The sequence below is a fragment of the Arachis ipaensis genome, chromosome B1, assembly GCF_059453495.1.
Source record: "Arachis ipaensis isolate K30076 ecotype BB chromosome B1, ASM5945349v1, whole genome shotgun sequence".
NCBI classification, from domain to species: domain Eukaryota; kingdom Viridiplantae; phylum Streptophyta; class Magnoliopsida; order Fabales; family Fabaceae; genus Arachis; species Arachis ipaensis.
In genome coordinates this window covers 137,592,692-137,620,609 of record NC_142436.1, presented here as the reverse complement: position 1 = coordinate 137,620,609, position 27,918 = coordinate 137,592,692, and the positions used below count along the sequence as shown (strand labels likewise).

At 28.1% G+C, this 27,918-nt stretch overlaps 3 protein-coding genes and 1 pseudogene across 3 annotated transcripts; 3 read left to right on the top strand and 1 right to left on the bottom strand.

The window, feature by feature from the left end:
* Nucleotides 1-566: 566 nt before the first annotated feature.
* On the bottom strand, nt 567-2,148 carry RBL14 (RHOMBOID-like protein 14). The gene is made up of 2 exons (XM_016339237.3): nt 1,684-2,148; nt 567-1,610 (listed from the first exon to the last, which is right to left on the bottom strand). Exons 1-2 carry the CDS (start codon nt 1,894-1,896, stop codon nt 804-806), a joined length of 1,020 nt encoding a protein of 339 aa, XP_016194723.1. The 5' UTR covers nt 1,897-2,148; the 3' UTR covers nt 567-803.
* A 7,439-nt stretch (nt 2,149-9,587) lies between these two features.
* On the top strand, nt 9,588-13,667 carry LOC107619557 (uncharacterized; annotated as a pseudogene).
* A 2,749-nt stretch (nt 13,668-16,416) lies between these two features.
* Nucleotides 16,417-19,143, top strand: LOC148578547 (uncharacterized). Its single transcript, XM_088503090.1, has 5 exons — nt 16,417-16,478; nt 17,066-17,132; nt 18,308-18,361; nt 18,764-18,844; nt 18,979-19,143. The coding sequence occupies exons 1-5, from the start codon at nt 16,417-16,419 to the stop codon at nt 19,141-19,143; spliced, it is 429 nt and encodes a 142-aa protein (XP_088359216.1).
* A 3,123-nt stretch (nt 19,144-22,266) lies between these two features.
* On the top strand, nt 22,267-22,773 carry LOC148578546 (uncharacterized). Its single transcript, XM_088503089.1, has one exon. It carries the CDS (start codon nt 22,267-22,269, stop codon nt 22,771-22,773), a length of 507 nt encoding a protein of 168 aa, XP_088359215.1.
* The last annotated feature ends 5,145 nt before the right edge of the window (nt 22,774-27,918 follow it).

The window sequence follows — 27,918 nt, the reverse complement described above, 5'->3', positions numbered from 1 at the left end:
CATATAGATCAAACCATGAAACTTAAGAGCAGATGTTTTTCTTATTTATCCAGTTCTACGGAAATTAACTTTGCAACCCAACCAAATTCCCCCACTCATAAGCGTAGGAACAAGAACCAGCATCCATAGCACCATAATCAAACCATGGAGTCCACTCCCTAGTGAATTCATGCACTAGTAACAAATGAATAGGTGGCAGATGTTCTAGAAAAAAGGAAACTAGGGCAAGAGGGTTTGGTGTGTCAAGAAAGTTGAGAGGTTTAACTCTCTGGAACTATACTCTGTAATTTGTGTGCCTTCTCACTCTACCTGACATTGTATCTTGAATGATGTAACATCACTATAATGATTTTCTAGTTTACTTGATAATCCAAGAACAAGTTACTGTCATATGCACAATCTAATATCTTTGAGCTATATAGCATAATACTTCATCTTAAATGCTATCTATATGATCTGTCTAAAAGTAAAACCACGCAATCCCAAAAAGAACAAGCATCAATAACTTTGGTGAATGTAATTGGAATGAAATGAACAAACCAAAAAAAGGCACGAAAATATCCATCTTTTGGTGAATGTAACTTACTGAATTGATATTAATTGCGGGCGACGAATTGCAGTTAAGTACAAGGCAATTTGGACATCTGGTATAGTCGTATAGACGTATAGTTCTTTACAAAACTATGTCCTATAAAAAAATGATGCTAATACCTATGAGATGAAACCTCCACATTCAACTTAATTCATATACAGCAATCCGGAGACCCTGTCTAAAACAATCCAATCATCCACCATCAACATCATCATCTTCTACCAGTAAATCTGTCGATCCTTCGGCGCCGCAATTCATCCAAGGGAAGTCCATCCAAATCCCTGTCCCATTGCATAGAAGCCAATCCACTTCCATCCCTTGTAGTAGCACACATCTCACAGACACTCAAATACGCTGAATTATCATAAGTGCAAGCCTGGCACCTCCAGAAACCCCCATTATCACCACCATTAACCCTCCTCCTCCGATTGCCGCCACCACCAACCGTCCCCCTCCCGGTGATCCTCCCACGCCGGGACCGAAACAACCCTCCCAAAAACCTAACCGGCCAATTCAACGCAGAACCAACACTCCTCATCAAAACACTCAGAGGGTCGGATCCAAAGTAGTTTCCCCTCAACTTCATGTAAAGTATCCCGGCAAGTATTCCACCAAGGTGGCCCAAGAACGACGCTCCAGGAACGAACATCTGAATCAGAATTAGCTCCGCCCACGCGGCGTACCGCGAGGGCACAATAACGCCGTGGACGGAAGTGTATTCGTCGGAGCGGGAGTTGAGGACGACCTTCATGGCAAAGAGAACGCCGGAGAATCCAACCGCGTACTCGTGGTAGTAAGGTCTCTCGTAATCGAAGAATAGAAGCAGCGATTTGGAGAGCATGAGCGTGATCCCCTGCGACAAAGCGAGCAAAGAAGCCACCATGGAAGCGAATTCGAAGCTTCCCATTGATGTCTCCAATTGGATCCCCTTCCAGAGAAGGGAGAGCATGTTGTAGACAAGATGAGGTTCTCCGATGTGGTAGAACGGCGATAAGAGGAAGCGCTTCAGGTCCTTGTGCTGCAAATAAGATGAAATTGAAGGGTCAAATGTGAATTATGAAAAGTGAAGAGTGAGAGGGGAATGGACTTACCCTGAGGATGAGGTGGGGGTTGAACCAGACTTGGTCGATGGAGGGGAGGAGGGAGTGGAGGAAGGAGGGGCGGAGGTAGATGAGGGTGTTGGCGGCGATGAGGGCGGCGGTGATGGGGGGTTTTGAGTTGGAGCGGTAGTACTCGCTGAAGGTGTGGAGGGCCAGCAGTGGGATCATTCCCCGAGAAACTGTTCTTCCGATTCTCACTTCCATCGTTCGTTCTTTCTTTCTTGTGATTGGTGATTGCGTTCAACTCTGAAAGCAGCGCGGTGATGCAATTGGTTAGGTGATGATTCTGTGACAGAGAAAGAGAGGGGAGGAATAAGATTATGTGGGGAGGGAACTTGCGGCGGAAGAAACGATTCTAGAATTTCGTGTGCGCGAGCGTTGGGCAAAGAAAATTCCAGACACTTCTCTTTGCCTTTGCCTTTGCCTTTCTTCGACTAGACTGTTGTTTTGGTGTTCAAAATTTGTTCACCATCTCATCCTTTTATATTTGTTAATTTTGTACTCAGTATTAGGTTTTCAAATTTAAACCGATGCAAATTAAATCGTTCATCTAATTTTTATCTTTATCTTTATTTTTATATCTTTATTTTTATTTTTATCTTTATCTTTATAGTAATATAAATGGGGAGCTCATTTGCTGACGTGATGTTCATAGGTTAAGTTTAGAAGTTTATTTGCTTACGTGTTGCCACTAGAAATTTTTAGATTTATATTTATAAATTATAAATTATTATTTGCTTAAATTGTTATTTTCAAATTTTAAGTTTGGATTATTTTACTTAGGTTGCTATTTTTTAAATTTTAAATTATTTTATTTGTTTGAATTGTTTTACTTAGGTTGTTATTTCTTAAATTTTAAATTATTTTATTTAAGTTGTTATTTTTTAAATTTTATTTAGATTTTACTTAGATTGTTCTTTTTTATATTTTAACATTATTTTTTAAAAATCTATTAATTCTTTTTAACATTATTTTTTAAAATTTTGTTGATTTTTTTTTAAATTACAGCTACATAAATTTTTTTAAAGAAATTTAGAGTTTTAAAAAAATTTACGTTAATTATTCTTCGGTTGTTACATACTAATATTACTATAAAGATTTACGTTAGTTTAAAATTTTTAAATTATTATTTGTTTAAATTGTTATTTTCAAATTTTAAGTTTTAGTTATTTTACTTAGTTTGTTATTTTTAAAATTTTAAATTAAAGTCAACCAAATTTAAAAAAATTTAGTTATGATGCAACTATAAAAGTATAAGTTATGAGAGATGTAAAACACCACAATTTAAAGTACATCAATTCCTTTCTTTACATATATCTAAAATCTCTCTACTTATTCCAATGGCTGGTATTCACAAAATTGTTGACATCAATCCTACAATCGATAATTTGTGTGTACGTATACGAGTGATACTGTTATGGACATTACCGTTACAGAAATTCTCCATTGCCATACTCAATTGAGATGGTTTGGCTCGATGAAGACGTGAGTTTTCTACTAATATTTTTCTATTTTATTTTAAATTTATATTATTTATATTTTAAATTTATTTGTTTATTCCCATCTAATCGTTTTTTTTTCATTAATTCTAGGGAGGAAAAATACACGCCTCAGTTAAGAGGACTTTTATGTCTCGATTCATGAATTTGTTGGAGGAAAGAATATCTTACCAAATAAGATATTTTGGTGTTGGACTCAATAAGGTTTACTTCAAGACTACACAACATGAGTATGTGGTTAATTTAAACCAACGTACTGATGTGCACATACTCTTAAAAAGAATGATAAATTTATCAAGTATACTGTTATCGAATTAGAGATTGATGATAGGTAATTATCTATTTATTTTTATAAATATAAAAATTTTGATAATCTCATTTTTTAAAATTATTATTTTAACTTATTTTATTATAAATATTTTTATTAATATTATTAATAAGTAACAAATGTATCTTAACTAACATTAAGCTTAGTTAAAATTTTTTAGATTCAAAGGCACCGTTTTTAAACGTCTAAGTATTTAAATTTTTTGAAAAAATCACTTCGGATTGATTTAAAAAAAATTTTAAATTTAAAAAAAAAATTAATAAAAAAAGCATTCTTTCCGTAGTTTGTTTATTACGAATTTAAAATAATTAATTATTTATTTATTAATTTTTTTAAATTGTATTTGATATTTTAATTTTATTATTAATTTTTAAATTTTAAAAATATAAAATATATATAATTTGATATTATTTTATTGGTAGTTACTTTTTTAGTTATAATTATTTTTTGTTTATTTTGTTATAAAAAAATATATTTAACATTAAACATTCTATTTGATATAGAAAAATAATGGAGTGTGCACTTTTTGGCAATTATGCATATGAATTAAATGCTTTTTTGGGATCCGGCAATAAGGATGCAGCTGTTGTCGTCTTACAATTTGTTAGAGTGAAGTTATATAACGGTAAAATTTATTCATAATTTTTTAACAATATATTTTTATATGTGAGTTTTTACTTATTGTTTATGTGAATTTTTACTTATTTTGTATTAAATTAAATTTTCCAGAAAAGGTAACTGTCATCCAATTTAAAAATAGGTGGGTTTTTTATTTTTAATTCTTTAGTTTCATACTATGTGTGTGTTATCTAACATAGTTTTTTTTTTTTTACTTTATTTATCTAGCTTTGTAAGATTTGAAGAACCTAGAGGTAACATCGGCGGAATTCCAAATGAGGCTGCATTCTTAAAAATTTATCAAGGCAAAATCATTGAGCAATTAAAAGAATTAGATACGGTAATTTTCTTTTTTGAAAAAAAGTTGAGAAAAAAATAATTGAAATTCGTTGTAACTGTAATTATAAGTGTATTTTTTATTAAAAATTAGTTTATTTTTCTCTTCTTTGGTCATTAGTAGTATCTAATTTATAAATAATAATTAATAACTAATTATAATTTTAGGATGTTAACTATATCGGTGGTTTGCTTCCAACTTCAAAGGCATCATCAATCATTGAAGGGGAGAAAGTAGAAGGTGCTAAGGTATTTGTTCAAAAAATGAATTTTTTGTTTGTTTGTTTTCTAAAAATTAAATCTTTATTTTATTCAAAAAATATTATTGAGATAAAATCAAATGTGAGAAGGATGTCTTTAATTTAACGTGGTATTTTGTACAGAATTTGTTGCTTGAATTCTCTAATGAAGTTGCGAACAATGATGAATCCGAAGTGTTGAAAAATGCTATTACACCAACCAAGCGACTATCCTCGGAGTCGGAAGATTCGAAGGTGCAAGGAGATACCTCAACTTGCAAGAAGATTAAGATTGAGAATGAAACTTGAGAATTTGGATGCATATGTTTTGGAATCCCTTTTAGAGTCTATCTAATAGAATAATGCCAAGCATATGTTTGTTTTGGTGGAAACATTATCTTTTCTTGAGTTGTTATTTTTCTTTTGGTTCTTTTCGATTTTTATGTTTGAAATTTAGAATTTTTTTAAATATAAATTGAAGTTATTTGGTTATTACTTATGATTTTATTTTTAATTCGATTCACACCGTTGATATTATGTTAATTTCTAATTTAGTATTTAATGTCATAAAGTTATAAATTTCTTCTTTGAATTATTATTGATACAATTAAGTTAATTATTAATTTTTAATGTGTATTATTTAAAAAAATCTAATTATAATTTTTAATTAAAGTATTATGTTTAGAATTTTAAATTTAAATTCAAATATGCTTTTTTTTTTTAAATTTTTACGTAAGCAATCGGGTTTGAGAATATTTTTTAAGAATTTATATAATTTATAAGCTACTATACTAATTACAAAGGATTATAATAAAGTAAATAGAATTACCAGTCTTATTAAGATGTGAGGTTATTTATACTATTTAAAAAAAATGTAATACTGTTTAAATTTTAGAAAAGGTATAATAAAGATTTTTATGTTTGAAATTTAGAATTTTTTTAAATATAAATTGAAGTTATTTGGTTATTACTTATGGTTTTATTTTTAATTCGATTCACACCGTTGATATTATGTTAATTTCTAATTTAGTATTTAATGTCATAAAGTTATAAATTTCTTCTTTGAATTATTATTGATACAATTAAGTTAATTATTAATTTTTAATGTGTATTTATTTAAAAAAAATCTAATTATAATTTTTAATTAAAGTATTATGTTTAGAATTTTAAATTTAAATTCAAATATGCTTTTTTTTTAATTTTTACGTAAGCAATTGGGTTTGAGAATATTTTTTAAGAATTTATATAATTTATAAGCTACTATACTAATTACAAAGGATTATAATAAAGTAAATAAAATTACCAGTCTTATTAAGATGTGAGGTTATTTATACTATTTTAAAAAAAATGTAATACTATTTAAATTTTAGAAAAGGTATAATAAAGTTAATACTGTTTATGATGAAACTAAAAAAAATTATTTTTAAATTAACAAATTTTTATATTCCTAATAGACAACGAACGTTTGATTAGAAAATTTTATTTAAAAATTTAAAATTTATACTAACTAATTAAAAAATTCTATTTAAAAATTTAAAATTTGAATTTCTAATACTAATTTCTAATTAAGTAAGTTCTTAACCATTTCGATTTTTAAATTTAATTTTTTTACTTGCCACATTTATAAATTTTTATTATTATCTTTTAGATTATCTCTCCACAATAGAAGTACTTTCATCTTTTTCTCTCTTTTTAAATATTTTTTTCTAAATTTACGTAATTTATAAGGTTATTAATTTTTAGATTATATTTAATTTTATTATTTTTATCGATAAATAATAGGATTGATACTATTTATGACGAAACTAATAAAATTTATTTGTAAATTAACAAATTCCTATATTCTTAATGAACAACAAACGTTTAATTAAAAAAATTTATTTAAAAATTTTAAATTTGCATTAGCTAATTAGAAAATTCTATTTAAAAATTTGAAACTTAAAATTCTAATACTAATTCCTAATTAAGTGACTTCTTAGCTGTTTTGATTTTTAAATTTAAATTTTTTTATCTGTCACATTTATAAATTTTTTCTATTTACTTCATTTACATTGTTATTTTTTAGATTATCTCAACACAACAATAGATGTACTTTCATCTTTTTCTCTCTTTTTACTTATAAGTTATTCATTTTCAATCTCTTTATTTAAGGAAATGAAAAAAAAAAGATTTTAACTATAAGTTGAATTTATTGATCGTGAGATTAAACTTATATTTATTTGAAAAAAGATACTTTTGTAAAAAAATATATATTATTTTCCGTAAAATATGTTTACGTAACTAAATAAATGAGAATAAAAAGGAAATTAAAGCAGCCAATAAAAATAAAACCTGTGCGATTTTATATAGACATAGGAAGACACTAATTTCATATTATATATGGTAAGTTAGACATGAAAAAAATTGTAAAAAAATTAGTGTCTCAACATTTTAGACAGACACAAAATACATGTTTTTAATGGGTATTTGTGTATGACCATGTCTTTTATCATTTTTGTCTCAGTAAATAAACACCATACATATACTCCTTTGTACTCCCATGTCTATGTTTTGATGGACATGTATACCAAAAACAAATGATGTCACTCCTGTGTACTTTATTTTTTTAATAATATAAAAAAATTGATAATAAAAATGTATTATGTATAATGTATATATATTTTTAATTGGTTAAAAAATTTATTTATTTGGTATTTTCAGGTATATATTGAAAGATGCAAGAAGTCCAAAAAGAAGCAAGATTGAAGAGAAAATTGATATTAAAAGACAAAGAAATTACAAAGCGGACCACAATTCAAGGTAGATTTCATACAAAAAATAACTAACATGTCATGAGTATTTTGGCCGAATGAAAGTCCATAAAATATAATATTTTTTATATATTATTTAGCTCTTGACAAGTAATAAATTATTAATTTACATTGTTTTCGTAATATGTTACTAAATTTGTTATGAAAAAATTACAGAAAATTCGAGTGATGGTTCCAATAGTGTGCATTTTCAATCGGTGTTGTCGAACATTACAAATAGCATCAATACAGGTTGATTTTTGGATGATTTTTTTGGAACTTACTTATGTGAATGTACATGCACTTTATGTATTTTGATTTTCCTACTATTTATTCAATTATAAACTTTAACATAAAATATGTTCAAAACTAATATCTCGAGTTATCTTATTAGATAATAACCCAACACCATATCAATCAAGGTCTCCAACTACTAATCTACACTCTGTAGGTGAAAAAGAACGATGTTCCAATATTAGTGATATTAGTAATTCGGGTATCACACGCGAAGCATATGATATCCCATGTCATCACACAAGTCAACAACAGCTCCAACAAACATCAAACAATATCGACCAGTTGCAAAGCCAGCGTATGTTAATATGTTTTTATTACTTAAAGACCAAACATTTAACTTTTCAATTGGTCTATTAAAAACAATCTTTGGTATATGCTAAATAATTATTATAGATTCATTGGAGTACACAAATCGAATTAGATTGCAAAGGGATGCAAGACTGAATAGGAAGACTATGCTACTTCAAAAGAGACATGGTAAGATAAGCATGATAGATTATAATTATCACAAAGCCAAACATTTAACATATATTCATTTTTCTTTATTTATAATATAAAGTGCTTGATTTATTATCTCTAATGATTACAGGAGTAAGTACATCTAATTCAAATTTAGATACTAAAGAATTAGAAGAAGTGTGCATAGCTGAAAAAGGAAGACACCTGAGACAAAGAAAAACATTCTTAAAGGAATTGACTATAAATCTTTCAAAAATTTTTGAAGTTGAGGATATTACTGAAAACACGACTATATTAGATGATTCTGTGCAAATTGAATACCCAGCCATATTTGATGTTGCTGAGAATACAGGTAATCTAAGAAGTAGCAATATCAGCACTTTATTATTTACTATTGTTATACTTTTTATAAACAAAAAATTATCGTTTAGTGTTCAAGTTTTTAAAATTCAAACTAAGATATGGTTATATATTATAATTTTTGTATTTGAACATTGATTTATTGTAATTCTTATTGTTTGATTAGCATGCATGTAAAACTTAAACCTTGAGGTTGGTACAATGAAATTGTATTATATGATCTCATCTTTTTAATCCATAAATTGCAGTCTTCGATAATCTTTTATAAATATTATTTTTATACTTAACATGGTGAAAGAAAGATATATTTTTATATAAAGTATTTGTTGCAGATATAACTGAAACATAATTTATTATCTTGGTGATTATTAGATGTGATAGATATTGGTGACCCAGAATTTTTTTGTCGGCATTACGACACCATGATGTAGTATGAGGAGAGATCAGAGAAGTCCAAAACAGGATCCAGTATTGAGTTCTCAATATGTTGTATGCGAGGAAAGGTACAACTGCCCTTTTTGCAACGTCCACCTCAGCTCTTGCAAGGTTTAATATCTAGAGCAGACCAGAGAAGCAAACACTTTAAGGATAATATAAGAACTTATAATAGCATGTTTTGCTTCACGTCCCTCGGAGGTAAAATAGAGACCTCCATCAATGATGGGACAGGTCCTCCTCAGTTCATTGTGAGTAGACAAAACTACCACAGAATTGGAAACTTGGTGCCAATTGAGGAACAAAGACCAAAATTCGCGAGTTATATATTTATGATACAGAAAATGAGGTCTCAAACAGGATAGAGATTTTCAGGTTTGTATCATGCATTCCAAACTGATTAAAAATATATTTAGGTAGTTCGTACTTTGATTTTGGTTAATTATGAATACTAATATTTTTAATTGATGTTATATACAGTTCAAGAACAACCAACAACAACATTGACCAGTTCTTAGTTCTAGATCTCAAGGACATGATCGATCAACATAATGTTCTTGCTCACACATTTAGGATAGTGAAAAACTACCTGAATCAAGCAGATATTGCAAATATAAGGCTACGGTTGTACCGGAAAAGATCAAAGGACGCGAGAGTCTACAATTTATCATCTTCTAACGAGGTCACAGCTCTAATAGTAGGAGATTTTGATTATGGAGATGCAGGACGTGATATTATAGTTCAATTAAAGTCCGGACATCTGCAAAGGATTCATGAGACACACACCGCATTTATTCCTCTTCAGTACCCTATGATGTTTCCTTATGGTGAAGATGGCTACCAAGAAGACATTCCTTTGCGAGAATCTCATAGGGCTGATGCAAATAGAAACAGACAGCGTGTGAGTTTAAGGGACTTCATAGCATTTAGAATACAAGAGAGAAAGGTCGAGTATGCAACCATTGTCAATGGTGGAAGATTATTTCAGCAGTTCTTGGTTGATTGCTTTTCTATGATTGAAGCACAAAGGTTGACCTACTATCGAAACAACCAAACCAAGGTGAGGAGTGATATATACAAAGGGATTCAAGATGCAGTTGTTAGGGGTGAGACACGTACTTCTAAAGCAGGTAAACGTATCATCCTACCTGCATCCTTCACTGGTGGATTGAGATACATGTTTAATAATTGTCAAGATGCTATGTCAATTTGTAAGAAAAATGGATATCCATAACTCTTCATCACAATGACATGTAACTCGAGTTGGCAAGAGATTGGCAGGGTTAACAATCCAAGGAACTTAAAGGTTGAAGACCGGCCGGATATATCGTGTAGAGTGTTCAAAATTAAGCTTGACATGATAATCTCGGATCTTAAGCAAGGAATTCCATTTGGAGTGCTAGATGCAGGTATTGCTCATCATCCAACCTTATTTTTAGAGAAATATTCCTTTAGATTGTTATAAAATAAATGGCAAAATATTTTCTTACTTAACATATTGTTGATTTTTTATTTTCACCATTAATTTATCAAAGTATATACATAAAATAGATAGTTTAAATATAACATGTAATTTTTTTTATCTTTTTGGTATAAGGGATGTATACGGTGGAATTCCAAAAAATAGGTCAACCACATGCTCACATTCTTTTATGGTTAAGTGGAGACCATAAGATAACAACGACAACTCAAATTGATCAGTTAATATCTTCAGAGTTGTCAGATCCTGTTCGGCACCCAAAATTGTTTAGAGCTGTATCTACATATATGATTCATGGACCATGTGGTAGAGCATTCTCAAAATCTCCCTGCATGAAAGATGGGTACTGCACCAAATATTATCCCAAGACATTTAGTAAAACCACAGTTATCGATGATAGTGGATACCCATCATATAGAAGACGAGACACAGGGGTGGTTACTGAGAAGAAGGGAGTCCATATGGATAATAGAAATGTGGTTCCATACAATGCATATCTGCTGATGTCTTATCAAGCGCATGTTAATGTAGAGTACTGCAACAAATCGAATGCTATCAAATATTTGTTCAAGTACGTGAATAAAGGTGCAGACAGGGTAGCAGTTGGAGTTACAAAGGAAGCTTCCAGTGGAGAGGATGCTCAGGTTATTGATGAGATCAAACAATTTTATGATTGCAGATATTTGTCTGCATGTGAGGCTGTGTGGAGAACCTTAGCGTATAATATTCATCAAAGGTGGCCTTCAATGATGAGATTAACCTTTCATTTGCCTGGAGAGCAAAATATCATCTTTAAAGATGATGACGATCTTGAAGAAATCGTGGAAGAAGAGGAAGAAAAATGTACGATGTTCTTAGCATGGATGGAGGCCAATAAAAAATTTGAAGCAGGTCAAACTTTGACGTATGTTGAGTTTCCAAATCAATTTATTTATGATAGAGAATCAAGGGAATGGCATCCACGCAAAAGAGGGTATTCTAACGGGAGGTTAAATTATGTTCCACTGGGTACAGGTGATATTTATTATATGAGAATTTTGTTAGCTGTTCAGAGAGGTTGCACAAGCACAACATATGAGTTTATTAGGACAGTTAATGGAATTATATATTCTAGCTTCAAAGATGCTTGCTATTCCATGGGACTACTGTGCGATGATAGGGAATTCATTGGAACTATTAATGAGGTAGCTGAACTTGCATCTGGTTATCAATTGAGAAAACTATTTGCGATGCTACTGATATCTAATAGCATTAGCAACCCAGAGCGTATTTGGAATGCAACTTGGACATTATTAGGTGATGGAATACTATATGAGAGGAGAAAAGCTTTGAAAAACCAAGGTATTTTACTATGTCTTTTTATATATATATCAAGATTGTATTCTCTTATTATCTTTATTTTTATTAATAATATTAATAGTTTTATTTTTGAATTACTTATTAAATATTTCATAAAACCACCATATGTTTTTGCTAGGACTAAACATGACTGATGACGAATTGAAAAATTTCTGCCTTATTGAGATTGAGAAGATACTCAACAGCAATGCGAGATCTTTAAGAGACTCAATCAATGCCATATCCTAAGATGTCTGATATTCGCCTTTTTCAGAATAAGCTAATAGAGGAGGAGTTAGCATATGACACAAATGAGTTGACTCATACAAACTTATATACGGAACAAAAGATGACTCATGAGCAAAGGTTAGTATTTGATGAGATACTCAATGCTGTTATTACAGACTCTGGTGGTTTTTACTTCGTTTATGGGCATGGTGGGTGTGGTAAAACATTTATTTGGAATTGACTTTCTTCTACTATTCGGTCTAGAGAAAAAATTGTTTTAAATATCGCATCCAGTGGAATTGCTTCTTTACTCCTACCTAGTGGCAGAACGGCTCATTCTAGATTTTCAATACCCATTACAATTACTGATGAATCTACTTGCAACATCAAGCATGTCAGTTTGAAGGCTGAGCTGCTCATCCAAAGTAGCTTAATAATTTGGGATGAAGCTCCAATGCTCAATAAAATGTGCTTTGAAGCACTTGATCGGACGCTCAGGGATCTTATGTCAGTTACCGATCAACATAAGACACATAAACCATTTGGTGGTAAGGTTGTTGTTCTAGGAGGTGATTTCAGACAGATACTTCCGGTGATTCCGAAAGGAAGTAGACACGATATATTGGCATCTGCTATTAACTCATCCCATCTGTGGTCATTTTGTAAGGTTCTGAAACTGCATACGAATATGAGACTTCTAATGTCTTCTTCGGATCAAGATAAAGGTGAAATGAAGAGATTTGCTAATTGGATACTTGATGTTGGAAATGGAAATATTGGCTCTATTGTTGGTGATGAATCAGAAGTTGAAATTCTAGATGATCTATTGATTACAACTACTGATGACACTCTCTCTCATTTGGTAGACTTTGCATATCCAAATTTGTTGCAAAACATGTCAGATTACAGGTATTTTCAGAGTAGGGCAATTCTTGCACCCATGCTTGAGAGTGTCGAGAAGGTAAACGATTTTGTCTTGGCAATCTTTTCAGGGATGTAAAAGGAGTATTTGAGCTCTGACACAACATGTCAAGCTGATGAGAATAAAGATGTACAACAAGAGTGGTTCACACCAGAGTTCCTAAATGACATCAAATGTTCGGGACTACCCAATCACAAGTTGACTTTGAAGCCAGGAGTCGTTGTAATGCTACTGTGAAACATAGACCAAACTTCAGGTTTATGCAACGGGACAAGATTAATAGTTAACGAACTTGGTAGCAACGTAATTGGAGCGATGGTAGTGACTGGTAAAAATATTGGAGATAAAAGTACATTCCAAGAATGAACTTGATCCCTTCAGATTCAGGATTGCCATTTAAGTTCCAACGGAGACAATTTTCATTAACAGTATGCTTTGCAATGACCATTAACAAGCGTCAGGGTCAATCATTATCACATGTAGGGCTTTATTTTCCAAAATTAGTGTTCACCCATGGACAACTTTATGTTGCTTTGTCAAGAGTTAAGAGTCGCAGTGGCCTCATGGTTTTAATTCTAGACAAAGACGGCAATCCAAAGTCATCAACAACAAATGTCGTGTTCAAAGAGGTTTTTAATAATATTTAGGTAAGAATAATATTATTTTATTTTAATAGCATGTCATGATTTATACTTTTGTACAAATATTTACTATAGATATAACTAATTTATCTATAACTCTTTTTCAGATTTGAAATAAAATATGTAACAAGGAGTACAACATCGTATGCCAATTGCTTTTCTAATGAAGTTACTAAGATACTAGATTATCGATTGATAAATTTTTATTAGCTTTTTGATATAAAATTTAGTGTAAAATTAACATGCTATTATTACAGTTATATATATTCTTATTTTTTTCATGTCTCCCTCCTTATGGTTCAAGAATATTATAAACTTCAAATTCGTCTATTTATATTTTACTTTGAATAAAGATAAAATAACATATTTAACACGTTTATTATATAACGACGATGATAGTGTTATACTAAATTTAAAAAATATATGGTTATAAAATATTATTTTTAATTTAACTTATCAAATTTAAATAATCGCACGGGTTTAACACTAGTAGTAATACAAATGGAGAGCACATGTGCTGACGTGGCACTCATACGTTGAGTCTGAAAGTTTATTTGCTTAGGTGTCGTATTAGAAATTTTTAGAATTATATTTATAAATTATAAATTATTATTTACTTAGGTTATTATTTTCAAATTTTAAATCTTTTGTTTAGGTTGTTTTACTTAGATTGTTATTTTATTTGTTTAGATTGTTTTACTTGAGTTGTTATTTTTTAAATTTTAAATTATTTTATTTAGGTTGTTATTTTTTAAATTTTAGATTGTTATACTTAGGTTAGGTTGTTATTTTTTAAATTTTAAATTATTTTACTTAAGTTGTTATTTTTTAAATTTTAACACTATATTTTAAAAATTTGTTAATTCTTTTTAGCATTATTTTTTAAAATTTTGTTGATTTTTTTTAATTTGAGCTACATACGTTCTTTTAAAGAAATTTAGAGTTTTAAAAAGATTTACGTTAATTATACTTCGGTTGTTACATACTAATATTACTATAAAGATTTACGTTAATTTAGAATTTTAAAAATTTTTAATATATTTATATTTATATTTATTTACTTTGTCTACAAATTTAATTTAAATTTAAATTAAAGTCAATCAAATTTAAAAAATTTTAGTTATGAGTCGACTATAAAATATAAGTTATGAGATATGTATAGCACCACAATTTAAAGTACATCAATTCCTTTCTTTACGTATATCTAAAATTTCTCTACTTATTCTAATGGCTGTTATTTACAAAATTGCAGACATTAACCCTACAATCGACAATTTGTGTGTACATATACGAGTGATACGGTTATGGACACTACCAAATTACGAAAATTCTCCATTGCCATACTTAATTGAGATGGTTTGGCTCGATGAAGACGTGAGTTTTCTACTAATAATTTTCTATTTTGTTTTAAATTTATATTATTTATATTTTAAATTTATTTGTTTATTCCCATCTAATCGTTCTTTGATTTTTGTTTATCAATTCTAGGGAAGAAAAATACATGCCTCAGTTAAAAAGGGCTTTTGTGTCTCGATTTGTGAATTTGCTGGAGGAAGGAATATCTTACCAAATAAGATATTTTGGTATTGGACTCAATAAGGGTTCCTTCAAGACTACACATCATGAGTATGTGGTTAATTTAAACCAACGTACTGATGTGCACAGACTTCTAAAATTGTCAAATATCCCACGATATAGATTTAAGTTTGTGAGTTTTGACACTCTCAATACTCCTCGGTACGATTGCACCTATTTAGTTGGTAAGTTTATTATTTAAAAAAAAGTATGATTTATTTATAAATTTATTTATTTTATTGATAATTTCGGCTGTGTTTTTTTTTTAGCAAACTTATTGATCTAAAATTGGGAGAGAAAGAACTCTTGAAAAAGATAATAAATCTACCAAGCACACTATTATTGAATTAGAGCTTAATGATGGGTAATTATACATTTATTTTTATAAATATAAAAATTTTGATAATCTCATTTTTTTAAATTGTTATTTTAACTTATTTTATTATAAATATTTTTATTAATATTATTAATAAGTAACAAATGTATCTTAACTAACATTAAGCTTAGTTATAATTTTTTAGATTCAAAAGACGCCATTTTTAAACGTCAAGTATTTAAATTTTTTGAAAAAATCACTTCGGATTGATTTAAAAAAAAGTATTTAAATTTAAAAAAAATAATAAAAAGCATTCTTTCCGTGATTTGTTTCTTACGAATTTAAAATAATAAATTAATTATTAATTTTTTTAAATTGTGTTTGATATTTTAATTTTATTATTAATTTTTTAATTTTAAAAATATAATATATATATATATATATATAATTTGATATTATTTTATCGGTAATTACTTTTTTAGTTATAATTATAAAATATATATATATATATATATATATATATATAATTTAATATTATTTTATTGGTAGTTACTTTTTTAGTTATAATTATTTTTTGTTTATTTTATTATAAAAAAATATTTAACATTAAACATTCTATATAATGGAGTGTGTATTTTTTGGCAACTATGCACATGAATTAAATGCTTTTTTGGGATCCGGCAATAAGGATGGAGCTGTTGTCGTCTTACAATTTGTTAGAGTGAAATTATATAATGGTAATATTTATCCATAATTTTTTAACAATATATTTTTATATGTGAACTTTTACTCATTTTTTATGTGAATTTTTACTCATTTTGTATTAAATTAAATTTTTTAAAAAGGATTGTTTTACAAAATTTTATGTATGGCACAAAGATGTTCTTCAATCTTAAAGATGCAAGTGTCATCCAATTTAAAAATAGGTGGGTATATTTTTTTTAATTCTTTAGTTTTATACTATGTGTGTGTTATCGAACATAGTTTTTTTAAATTTGCTTTATTTATCTAGCTTTGTAAGATTTGAAGAATCTAGGGGTAACATCGATGGAATTCCAAATGAGGCTGCATTCTTAAAAATTTATCAAGGCAAAACTATTGAGCAGTTGAAAGAATTAGATATGGTAATTTTCTTTTTTGAAAAAAAGTTGAGAAAAAAATAATGGAAATTCGTTCTATATAGATTATTTTTGTTTATTCATCTTATTTATTTAAGTATATCCTTTAGATTTAAAAACTCACCAAATTTAAGAAATTTAAATCATTAAGTTTTTTTTTTTAAGAATGTTGTTTGTGTTGTCTTGGCTACTATAAGTCATATTATGGATACTCTAAACTAGTGGTACGGCCAATGTGAATGCAACAGGTTCACATATGCTTTTACAAAACCTTTCAAATGTTCATAACTCAAAGGTTATTTATTTATTTTTTTAAATAAAAGTCTATGCACATTGGATTAGATATTGAATAAGTTTATATTTAACTTTTTTTTATGTTATTTTTTTTTAAGCAGGTACCGAATAAAACTTGGTGTCATTGGTGATTCTGACTGTGCATGTTTCGTAATCTTTGACAAGGAGGCAAAATAAGTTTTGGGAAAGAGCTGTGCAGAGATACTTGATCCACTCCTATTGATAAGTTCTAACCAATATTTATTTCTAAAAACATTCGTGAAGATATTTTTTAATGGTAATTTTTATATTATTTATTATTAATATATTATGTATACCATCTATCAGATATATCTACACTTTTACTCAACCTAATTGATAACACATTTCTCTTCATCGTTGAAGTTCAAATCTTTATAGTAATACAAATGAGAAGCTCATATGCTGATGTGGCGCTCATACGTTGAGTTTGGGAGTTTATTTGTTTAGGTGTCGTCACTAGAAATTTTTTTAGATTTATATTTATAAATTATATTATTATTTGCTTTGGTTGTTATTTTTTCAAATTTTAAATTATTTATTTGGGTTGTTATACTTATGTTGTTATTTTTTAAATTTTAAATTTTTTATTTAGGTTGTTATTTTTTAAATCTTAGATTGTTGTACTTAGGTTGTTATTTTTTAAATTTTAAATTGTTTTACTTAGGTTGTTATTTTTTAAATTTTAACACTAATTTTTAAAAATTTATTGATTCTTTTTAGCACTATTTTTTAAATTTTTGTAGATTTTTTTCAAAAATTGCAGCTACATACGTAAATTTAAATATATTTACGTTAATTTAGAATTTTAAAAATTGTTAATATATTTATTTACTTTATCTGCAAATTTAATTCAAATTTAAATTAAAGTCAATCAAATTTAAAAAATTTTAGCTATGAGTCAACTATAAAAGTATAAGTTATGAGATATGTGTAGCACCACAATTCAAAGTGCATCAAACCCCTTTCTTTACATACATCCAAAATCTAAAATTTCTCTACTTATTCCAATGGATGTCACATAATCGCGGAAATCAAACCTACAATCGACAATTTGTGTGTACGTATACGAGTGATACGGTTATAGACACTATCAAGTTACGGTAATTCTTCATTGCCATACTTAATTGAGATGGTTTGGCTCGATGAAGACGTGAGTTTTCTACTAATATTTTTTATTTTGTTTTAAATTTATATTATTTATATTTTAAATTTGTTCGTTTATTCCCATCTAATTGTTCTTTGATTTTTGTTTATCAATTTTAGGGAGGAAAAATACACGCCTCAGTTAAGAGGGTTCTTGTGTCTCGATTCGTGACAAGGAGGCAAAACAAGTTTTGGGAAAGATCTGTGTAGAGATACTTGATCCACTCTTATTGGTAAATTCTAACCAATATTTATTTCTAAAAACATTAGTGAAAATATTTTTAATATTAATTTTTATATTATTTATTATTAATATATTATGTAATACCCTGCAGAAAGGAGATCTGTCGGACACACCTACACTTTTACTCAACCTAATTAATAAGACATTTCTCTTCATCGTTGAAGTTTAAATATCTGATAATCCATATTTTTTTCACCTTTTTATAAAGTTAAGAAGATGACTGATAATGTGTCCCTCATAAATAAATTCAAAAAGGCTCACCCTATTCAAATTGTGAGTACATACAGTTTATAAGTGTACTTTCTATTAAAAAGCAGTTTATTTTTCTCTTCTTTGGTCATTAGTAGTATCTAATTTATAAATAATAATTAATAACTAATTATAATTTTAGGATGTTGACTACACCGGTGGTTTGCTTCCAACTTCAAAGACTTCCTCAATCATTGAAGGGGAGAAAGTAGAAGGTATTAAGGTATTTGTTCAAAAAATGAATTTTTTGTTTGTTTGTTTTCTCAAAGTTAGATCTTTATTTTATTAAAAAAATATTATTGAGATAAAATCAAAGGTGAGAAGGAAGTCTTTAATTTAACGTAGTATTTTGTACAGAATTTGTTGCTTGAATTCTCCAATGAAGTTGCGGACAATGATGAATCCGAAGTGTTGGAAAATGCTATTACACCAACCAAGCGACTATCCTCGAAGTCGGAAGATTCGAAAGTGCAAGGAGATACCTCAACTTGCAAGAAGATCAAGATTGAGAATGAAACTTGAGAATTTGGATGCACATGTTTTAGAATCCCTTTTAGAGTATATCTAATAGAATAATGTCAAGTATATGTTTGTTTTTTGGTGGAAACATTGTCCTTTCTTGAGTTGTTATTTTTCTTTTAGTTCTTTTGGATTTTTATGTTTGAAATTTATAATTTTTTTAAATATAAATTGAAGTTATTTGGTTATTAATTATGGTTTTATTTTTAATTTGATTCACATCGTTAATATTCTGTTAATTTTTAATTTAGTATTTAATGTCATAAAGTTATAAATTTCTCATATGAATTATTGTTGATACAATTAAGTTAGTTATTGAATTTTAATGTGTACTTATTTTAAAAAGAAAATCTAATTATAATTTTTAATTAAAGTATTATGTTTAAAATTTTAAATTTAAATTCAAATAAACTTTTTTTTTGAATTTTTAAGTAAGTAATTGGTCTGAGAATATTTTTTAAAATTTTATATAATTTATAAGTTACTATGCTAATTACAAAAGATTATATTAAAGTAAATAGAATTACCAGTCTTATTAAAATGTGAGGTTATTTATACTATTTAAAAAAAAATTTTAATTTGACATTTTTCTATATTTAATTCTGTTTCCAATGTTGTTCCGACAAAATTGAATTAATTTAGGAAATTTTATTTAAAAATTTAAAATTTGTACTAACTAATTAGAAAATTCTATTTAAAAATTTAAAATTTTAAATTCTAATACTAATTCCTAATTATGTGACTTTTTAACCGTTTCGATTTTTAAATTTAAATTTTTTTACTTTCCACATTTATAAATTTTCTCTTTACTCAATTTACATTGTTATCTTTTAAATTATTTCTGCACAATAGAAATACTTTCATTTTTTTTCTCTTTTTAAATATTTTTCTAAATTTATGTAATTTGTAAGGTTATTAATTTTTAGATTGTATTTAATTTTATTTATTTTTATCGACAAATAATAGGATTGACATTATTTATGACAAAACTAATAAAATCATTTTTAAATTAGCAAATTCCTATATTCCTGGTGAAAAACAAACTTTTAATTAAAAAATTTTATTTAAAATTTGCACTAACTAATTAGTAAATTCTATTTAAAATTTTGAAATTTGAAATTCTAATACTAATTCCTAATTAAGTGACTTCTTAACCGTTTTGATTTTTAAATTTAATTTTTTTATTTGTCACATTTATAAATTTTCTCTTTACTCCATTTACATTGTTATTTTTTAGATTGTCTCTGGATAATAATAGAGGTACTTTCATTTTTTTCTTTCTTTTTAATTATAAGCTATTTATTTTCAATTTCTTTATTTAAAGAAATAAAAAAAAGATTTTAACTAATAGTTGAATTTATTGACTGTGAGATTAAACTTATATTTATTTGAAAAAAGAAACTTTTGTGAAAAAATATATATTATTTTTCGTAAAATATATTTACGTAACTAAATAAATGAGAATGAAAAGAAAATTAAAGTCGCCATTGAAGTTAAACTGAGCATTTAGTTATTTATTTATTGAGTAGAGATGCAGAGGAGTGAGGTGGTTGAATTCAAACAGGATAGTTGGTAAAATGGTTGAAAAAAAAAATAGAGCGAAAATGAGAACTACATGGATATAAATATATAACAAAACATAATGATTGATTTAGAATTTTTGATGGAATAGGAACAGAGAAAAAGGAGCAAATGTGCGTGGTGGGTCACGGGTATTTTGGCGAAATAAAATCCCATAAAATACAATATTTTCTATACATTATTTAGCTATTGACAAGTAATAAATTATTAGTTTATATTATCTTCGTAACATTCTACTAAATTTGTTTATAAAAAAATTATAGGAAATCCGAGTGATAGTTTCAATGGTGTGCATTTTGAATCGGTGTTGTCGGACATTACAAATAGCAACATCAATACAAGTTGATTTTTGGATGATTTTTTTTGAAACTTGATTATGTGAATATGCATTCACTTTATGTATTTTGATTTTCCTACCATTTATTCAATTATAAACTTTAACAGAAAATTTGTTCGAAACTAATGTCTCGAATTATCTTATTAGGTAATAACCCAACACCTTATCAACCAAGGTCTCCAACTACTAATCCACACTCTGTAGGTGAAAAAGAACAATGTACCAATATTAATAGTATTAGTAATTCAGGTATCACACGTGGAGCATATGATAGCCCATGTCATCAGACAAGTCAACAACAGCTTCAACAAACATCAAACAATATCGACTAGTTACAAAGCCAGCGTATGTTAATATGCTTTTATTACTTAAAGACCAAACATTTAATTTTTCAATTGGTCTATTAAAAACAATCTTTGGTATATGCTATATAATTATTATAGATTCATTGGAGCACACAAATCGAATTAGATTGGCCTTCAGTGATGAAAACCTTTCATTTGCCTGGAGAGCAAAATATCATCTTTAAAGACAATGATGATCTTGAGAAAATCGTGGAAGAATAGGAAGAAAAATGTACGATGTTCTTAGCATCGATGGAGGCCAATAAAAAATTTGAGTCAGGTCAAATTTTGACATATGCGGAGTTTCCAAATCAATTTGTTTATGATAGAGAAGCAAGAGAATGACATCCACGCAAAAGAGGGTATTCTATCGGGAGGTTAAACTATGTTCCATCAGGTACAGGTGATATTTATTATATGAGAATTTTGTTAGTTGTTCAGAGAGGTTGCACAACATATGAGTCTATTAGGACAATTAATGGAATTACATATTCTACCTTCCAAGATGCTTGCTATTCCATGGGACTACTGTGCGATGATAGAGAATTCATTACAGCTATTAATGAGGTAGCTAAACTTGCATCTGGTCATCAATTGAGAAAATTATTTGCGATGCTACTGATATCTAATAGCATTAGCAACCCAGAGCGTGTTTGGAATGCAACTTGGACATTATTAACTGATGGAATACTATATGAGAGGAAAAAAAGCTTTGAAAAATCAAGATATTTTACTATGTCTTTTTTATATCAAGATTGTATTCTCTTATTATTTTTATTTTTATTAATAATATTAATAGTTTTATTTTGAAATTACTTATTAAATATTTCATAAAACCACCATGTGCTTTTGCTAGGACTAAACATGACTGATGACAAATTGAAAAACCTCTGCCTTATTGAGATTGAGAAGATACTCAATAGCAATGCGAGATCTTTAAGAGACTATCAATCAATACCATATCCTGAGATGTTTGATGTTCGCCTTTTTCAGAATAAGCTAATAGAGGAAGAGTTAGCATATGACACAAATGAGTTGACTCATACAAACTTATATACGGAACAAAAGATGACTCATGAGCAAAGGTTAGTATTCAATGAGATACTCAATGCTGTTATTACAGACTCTGGTGGTTTTTACTTCCTTTATGGGCATGGTGGGTGTGGTAAGACATTTATTTGGAATGGACTTTCTTCTGCTATTCGGTCTAGAGGAAAGATTGTTTTAAATGTCGCATCTAGTGGAATTGCGTCTTTACTCCTACTTGGTGGCAGAACAGCTCATTCTAGATTTTCAATACCCATTACAATTACTGATAAATCTACTTGCAATATCAAGCATGACAGTTTGAAGGCTGAGCTGCTCATCTAAAGTAGTTTAATAATTTGGGATGAAGCTCCAATACTCAATAAAATGTGCTTTGAAGCACTTGATCGGACGCTCAGGGATCTTATGTCAGTTACCAATTAACATAAGACACATCAACCATTTGGTGGTAAGGTTGTTGTTCTAGGAGGTAATTTCAGACAGATACTTCCGGTGATTCCGAAAAGGAGTAGACACAATATATTGACATCAACTATTAACTCATCTCATCTGTGGTCGTTTTGTAAGGTTTTGAAACTGCATACGAACATGAGGCTTCTAATGTCTTCTTCAGATCAAGATGAAGGTGAAATGAAGAGATTTGTTAATTGGATACTTGATGTTGGAAATTGAAATATTGGTTCTGTTGTTGGTGATGAATTAGAAATTAAAATTCCAGATGATCTATTGATTACAACTATTGATGACCCTCTCTTTCATTAGATAGACTTTGCATATCCAAATTTGTTGTAAAACATGTCAGATTACAGGTATTTTCAGAGTAGGACAATTTTTGCACCCATGCTTGAGAGTGTCGAGAAGGTAAACGATTTTGTCTTGACAATCTTTCTAGGGATGGAAAAGGAGTATTTGAGTTTTGACACAACATGTCAAGCTGATGAGAATGAAGATATACAACAAGAGTGGTTCACACCAGAGTTCCTAAATGACATCAAATGTTCGGGACTACCCAATCACAAGTTGACTTTTTAGCCATGAGTCGTTGTAATGCTACTGCAAAACATAAACCTGATTATGCAACGGGACAAGATTAATAGTTAACGAACTTGGCAGCAACGTAATTGGAGTGACAGTAGTGACCAGTAGAAATATTGGAGATAAAGTGTGCATTCCAAGAATAAACTTGATCCCTTCAAATTCAGGGTTACCATTTAAGTTTCAACGGAGACAATTTCCATTAACAGTATGCTTTGCAATGACCATTAACAAGAGTCAGGGTCAATCATTATGACATGTAGGACTTTACTTGCCAAAATCAGTGTTCACCTATGGACAACTTTATATTGCTTTGTCAAGAGTTAAGAGTCGCAGTGGCCTCAGGGTTTTAATTCTAGACGAAGACGGCAATCTAAAGTCATCAACAACAAATGTCGTGTTCAAATAAGTTTTTAATAATATTTAGGTAAGAATAATATTATTTTCATTTTAATAGCATGTTATGATTTACACTTTTGTATACTATTTACTATAGATATAACAAATTTATCTATAACTCTGTTTTCATATTTGAGATGAAATGTGTAACAAGGAGCACAACATCATATGCCAATTGCTTTTCTAATGAAGTTAGTAAGATACTAGGTTGTCGATAAATTTTTATTAGCCTTTTGATATAAAATTTAGTGTAAAATTGACATGCTATTATTACAGTTATATATGTTCTTATTTTTTTCATGTGTTTCTCCTTATGATTCAAGAATATTATAGACTTTAAACTCTTCTATTTGCTTTTTATTTTGAATAAAGATAAAACAGCATGTTCAATACGTTTATTATATAATGACGATGATCGTGTTATAGTAAACTCAAAAAATTTATAATTATAAAATATTATTTTTAATTTAACATATCAAATTTAAATATAAGCTCGTGCATCGCACGGGTTTAATACTAGTCTTTATAGTAATACAAATGGGGAGCCAATTTGCTGACGTGGCGCTCATACGTTGAGTCTGGAAGTTTATTTGCTTACGTGTCGTCACTAGAAATTTTTAGATTTATATTTATAAATTATAAATTATTATTTGCTTAAGTTGTTATTTTCAAATTTTAAGTTTGGGTTGTTTTACATAGGTTGTTGTTTTTTAAATTTTAAATTGTTTTATTTGTTTGGGTTATTTTACTTAGGTTGTTATTTTTTAAATTTCAAATTATTTTATTTAAGTTGTTATTTTTTAAATTTTATTTAGATTTTACTTAGGTTGTTCTTTTTTATATTATACCACTATTTTTTAAATATCTGTTAATTCTTTTTAGCATTATTTTTTTAAAATTTTAAAATATTTTTTTTAAATTGTAGCTACATAAATTTTTTTAAAGAAATTTAGAGTTTTAAAAAAATTTACGTTAATTATTCTTCGATTGTTACGTACTAATATTATTATATTATTATATTATTATAAAGATTTACGTTATGTTAGAATTTTTAAATTATTATTTGTTTAGGTTGTTATTTTCAAATTTTAAGTTTAGGTTGTTTTACTTAGTTTGTTATTTTTTAAATTTTAAATTAAAGTCAATCAAATTTAAAAAAATTTAGTTATGATGCAACTATAAAAGTATAAGTTATGAGAGATGTAAAGCACCACAATTTAAAGTACATCAATCCCTTTCTTTACATATATCCAAAATCTCTCTACTTATTCTAATGGCTGGTATTCACAAAATTGCTGACATCAATCCTACAATCGACAATTTGTGTGTACGTATACGAGTGATACGGTTATGGACACTACCAAGTTACGAAAATTCTCCATTGCCATACTCAATTGAGATGGTTTGGCTCGATGAAGACGTGAGTTTTCTACTAATATTTTTCTATTTTATTTTAAATTTATATTATTTATATTTTAAATTTATTTGTTTATTCCCATCTAATCGTTTCTTTTTTTGTTCATTAATTCTAAGGAGGAAAAATACACGCCTCAGTTAAGAAGGCTTTTGTGTCTCGATTGATGAATTTGCTGGAGGAAGGAATATCTTACCAAATACGATATTTTGGTGTTGGACTCAATAAGGGTTACTTCAAGACTACACATCATGAGTACGTGGTTAATTTAAACCAACGTACTGATGTGCACAGACTTCCAGAATCGTCGAGTATCCCACGATATGGATTTAAGTTTGTGAGTTTTGACACTCTCAATGCTCCTGGGTATGATTGCACCTATTTAGTTGATAAGTTTATTATTTTAGAGAAAGTATAATTATTTATTTTATTGATAATTTATTCTACGCTTTTTTTAACAAATTTATTGACAACAATTTTTTTTATTTTAAATCATTTCAGATGTTGTTGGATATCTTGCTGGAATTGGGAATGAGAAGACTCTTGAAAAGGATGGCAAATCTACCAAATATACTGTTATCGAATTAGAGATTGATGATGGGTAATTATCTATTTATTTTTATAAATATAAAAATTTTGATAATCTCATCTTTTTAAATTATTATTTTAACTTATTTTATTATAAATATTTTTATTAATATTAATAAGTAACAAATGTATCTTGACTAACATTAAGCTTAGTTAAAAACTCACCAAATTTAGGGAATTTAAATAATTTTTTTTCAGAATTCTATTTGTGTTGTCTTGGCTACTATAAGTCATATTATGGATACTCCAGACTGGTGGTACGGCCAATGTGAATTCAACAGGTCCACATATATTTTTACAAAAAACTTTCAAATGTTCAAGTTGTGGCCATCTCCTTTTATCCATAACTCCAAGGTTATTTATTTATTTATTTTTAAATTAAAGTATATGCACATTGGATTAGATATTGAATAAGTCTATATTTAACTTTTTTTTATGTTATTTTCTTTTTTAAGCAGGTACCGAATAAAGCTTGGTGTCATTGATGATTCTGACTATGCATGTTTTGTAGTCTTTGACAAGGAGGCAAAACAAGTTTTGGGAAAAAGCTGTGTAGAGATACTTGATCCACTCCTATTGGTAAGATCTAACCAATATTTATTTCTAAAAATATTAGTGAAGATATTTTTATTGGTAATTTTTATATTATTTATTATTAATATATTATGTAATACCCTGCAGAAAGGAGATCTATCGGATACACCTACACTTTTGCTCAACCTAATTGATAAGACCTTTCTCTTTATCGTTGAAGTTCAAATATCTGATAATCCACATTTTTCACCTTCTTATAAAGTTAAGAAGATGACTGATAATGTGGAGCTCATAAATAAATTCAAAGAGGCTCACCCTATTCAAATTGTGAGTATAATTATAAGTGTACTTTCTATTAAAAATTAATTTATTTTTTGCTTCCTTGGTCATTAGTAGTATATAATTTATAATCGATTCAATCCAATCCAAACCGCACAATGTGCTATAATATTATTATTTTATTATTATATTTATAATTATATTTATAACATGTTCAATTTTTTATACATTTTTATATTATTCATGTATTATTATTATTTAATAAATATTTTATTTTCAAAATGTTATTTATTTATTTTAACTAACCTATAATTTTATTTCTATTGTTATGTTATCGTTGATTTTTTAAGATATTGTTGAGACTTGTTATGTCATTGTTGATTATTTAAAATTTGATATTGAAACTTTTTATATGTATTTAATTTTTTTAATTTATAAAACCGCAAATCCAATCCAATCCAGACTGCTTGAAATTGGATCGAATCGGATCAGAATTTTTTAAAAAGCATCCAATCTAAATCACACCGCAAATAAAATTAGTGTTCGAATTGAATGAATTTTTTACTCAAAAACGATCCAAACCGCACCGCAAACATCCCTACTCAGCATTATTATTGATCAAGGAGTAAAAGGTCAATTGAAATTGATCATTCTTATCTCTCACGTGAAAAACGGTTTTAAATTTGATAGCTAACCAACTAAGGTACCAATCTAACTTAAACAATTTTTTAAAATTATTAAAAAAATGAAATTTTAAATTTATAATCACTTTTAAAAAATAACATTTTAAATTTTAAAAATAAAATTTTAAACTTATAAGTTGTAACAACTTCGTCAACATGAAACTCCATCTTATCCCCTCTTATTACGTCATCGTATCTTATCTTCAACTGCCGTGCTGCCATTGTACCCTCTACCGCAATTTTTTTGTGCGCCATATGGGATCAACCTGCATCAAAATATCCCAAGTTTAAGAAAAATAAACATCCAAAGTTTAATAAAAGAAAAACATCTCAACTTAACAAAAGAAATATTTCAAGTGTAACAAAAAAAAGCTCCCAAATTTAATAAAAGAAACATTTCAAGTTAAATAGAAAGAAACATCTCACAGTTAGTTTAATAAAAGAAAACATTTCTAGTTTTACAAAAAACACATCCAAGTGTAACAAAAAAATCAAAATTTCTGCAAAAAAAAAAATATTTGAATCCCGCAAAAAAAA

Excerpts from the sequence above, each read along its gene's own strand:
- RBL14 (XM_016339237.3), bottom strand. The coding sequence starts at position 1,896 with ATGGAAGTGAGAATCGGAAGAACAGTTTCTCGGGGAATGATCCCACTG. Across the intron at positions 1,611-1,683 it reads ACCCCCACCTCATCCTCAGG|CACAAGGACCTGAAGCGCTT; the intron begins GTAAGTCCATTC and ends TCTTATTTGCAG.
- LOC148578547 (XM_088503090.1), top strand. The coding sequence starts at position 16,417 with ATGTATGGCACAAAGATGTTCTTCAATCTTAAAGATGCAAGTGTCATC. Across the intron at positions 18,362-18,763 it reads TACTTGATCCACTCTTATTG|GATGTTGACTACACCGGTGG; the intron begins GTAAATTCTAAC and ends TTATAATTTTAG. Across the intron at positions 18,845-18,978 it reads AGAAAGTAGAAGGTATTAAG|AATTTGTTGCTTGAATTCTC; the intron begins GTATTTGTTCAA and ends TATTTTGTACAG.
- LOC148578546 (XM_088503089.1), top strand. The coding sequence starts at position 22,267 with ATGACTGATGACAAATTGAAAAACCTCTGCCTTATTGAGATTGAGAAG.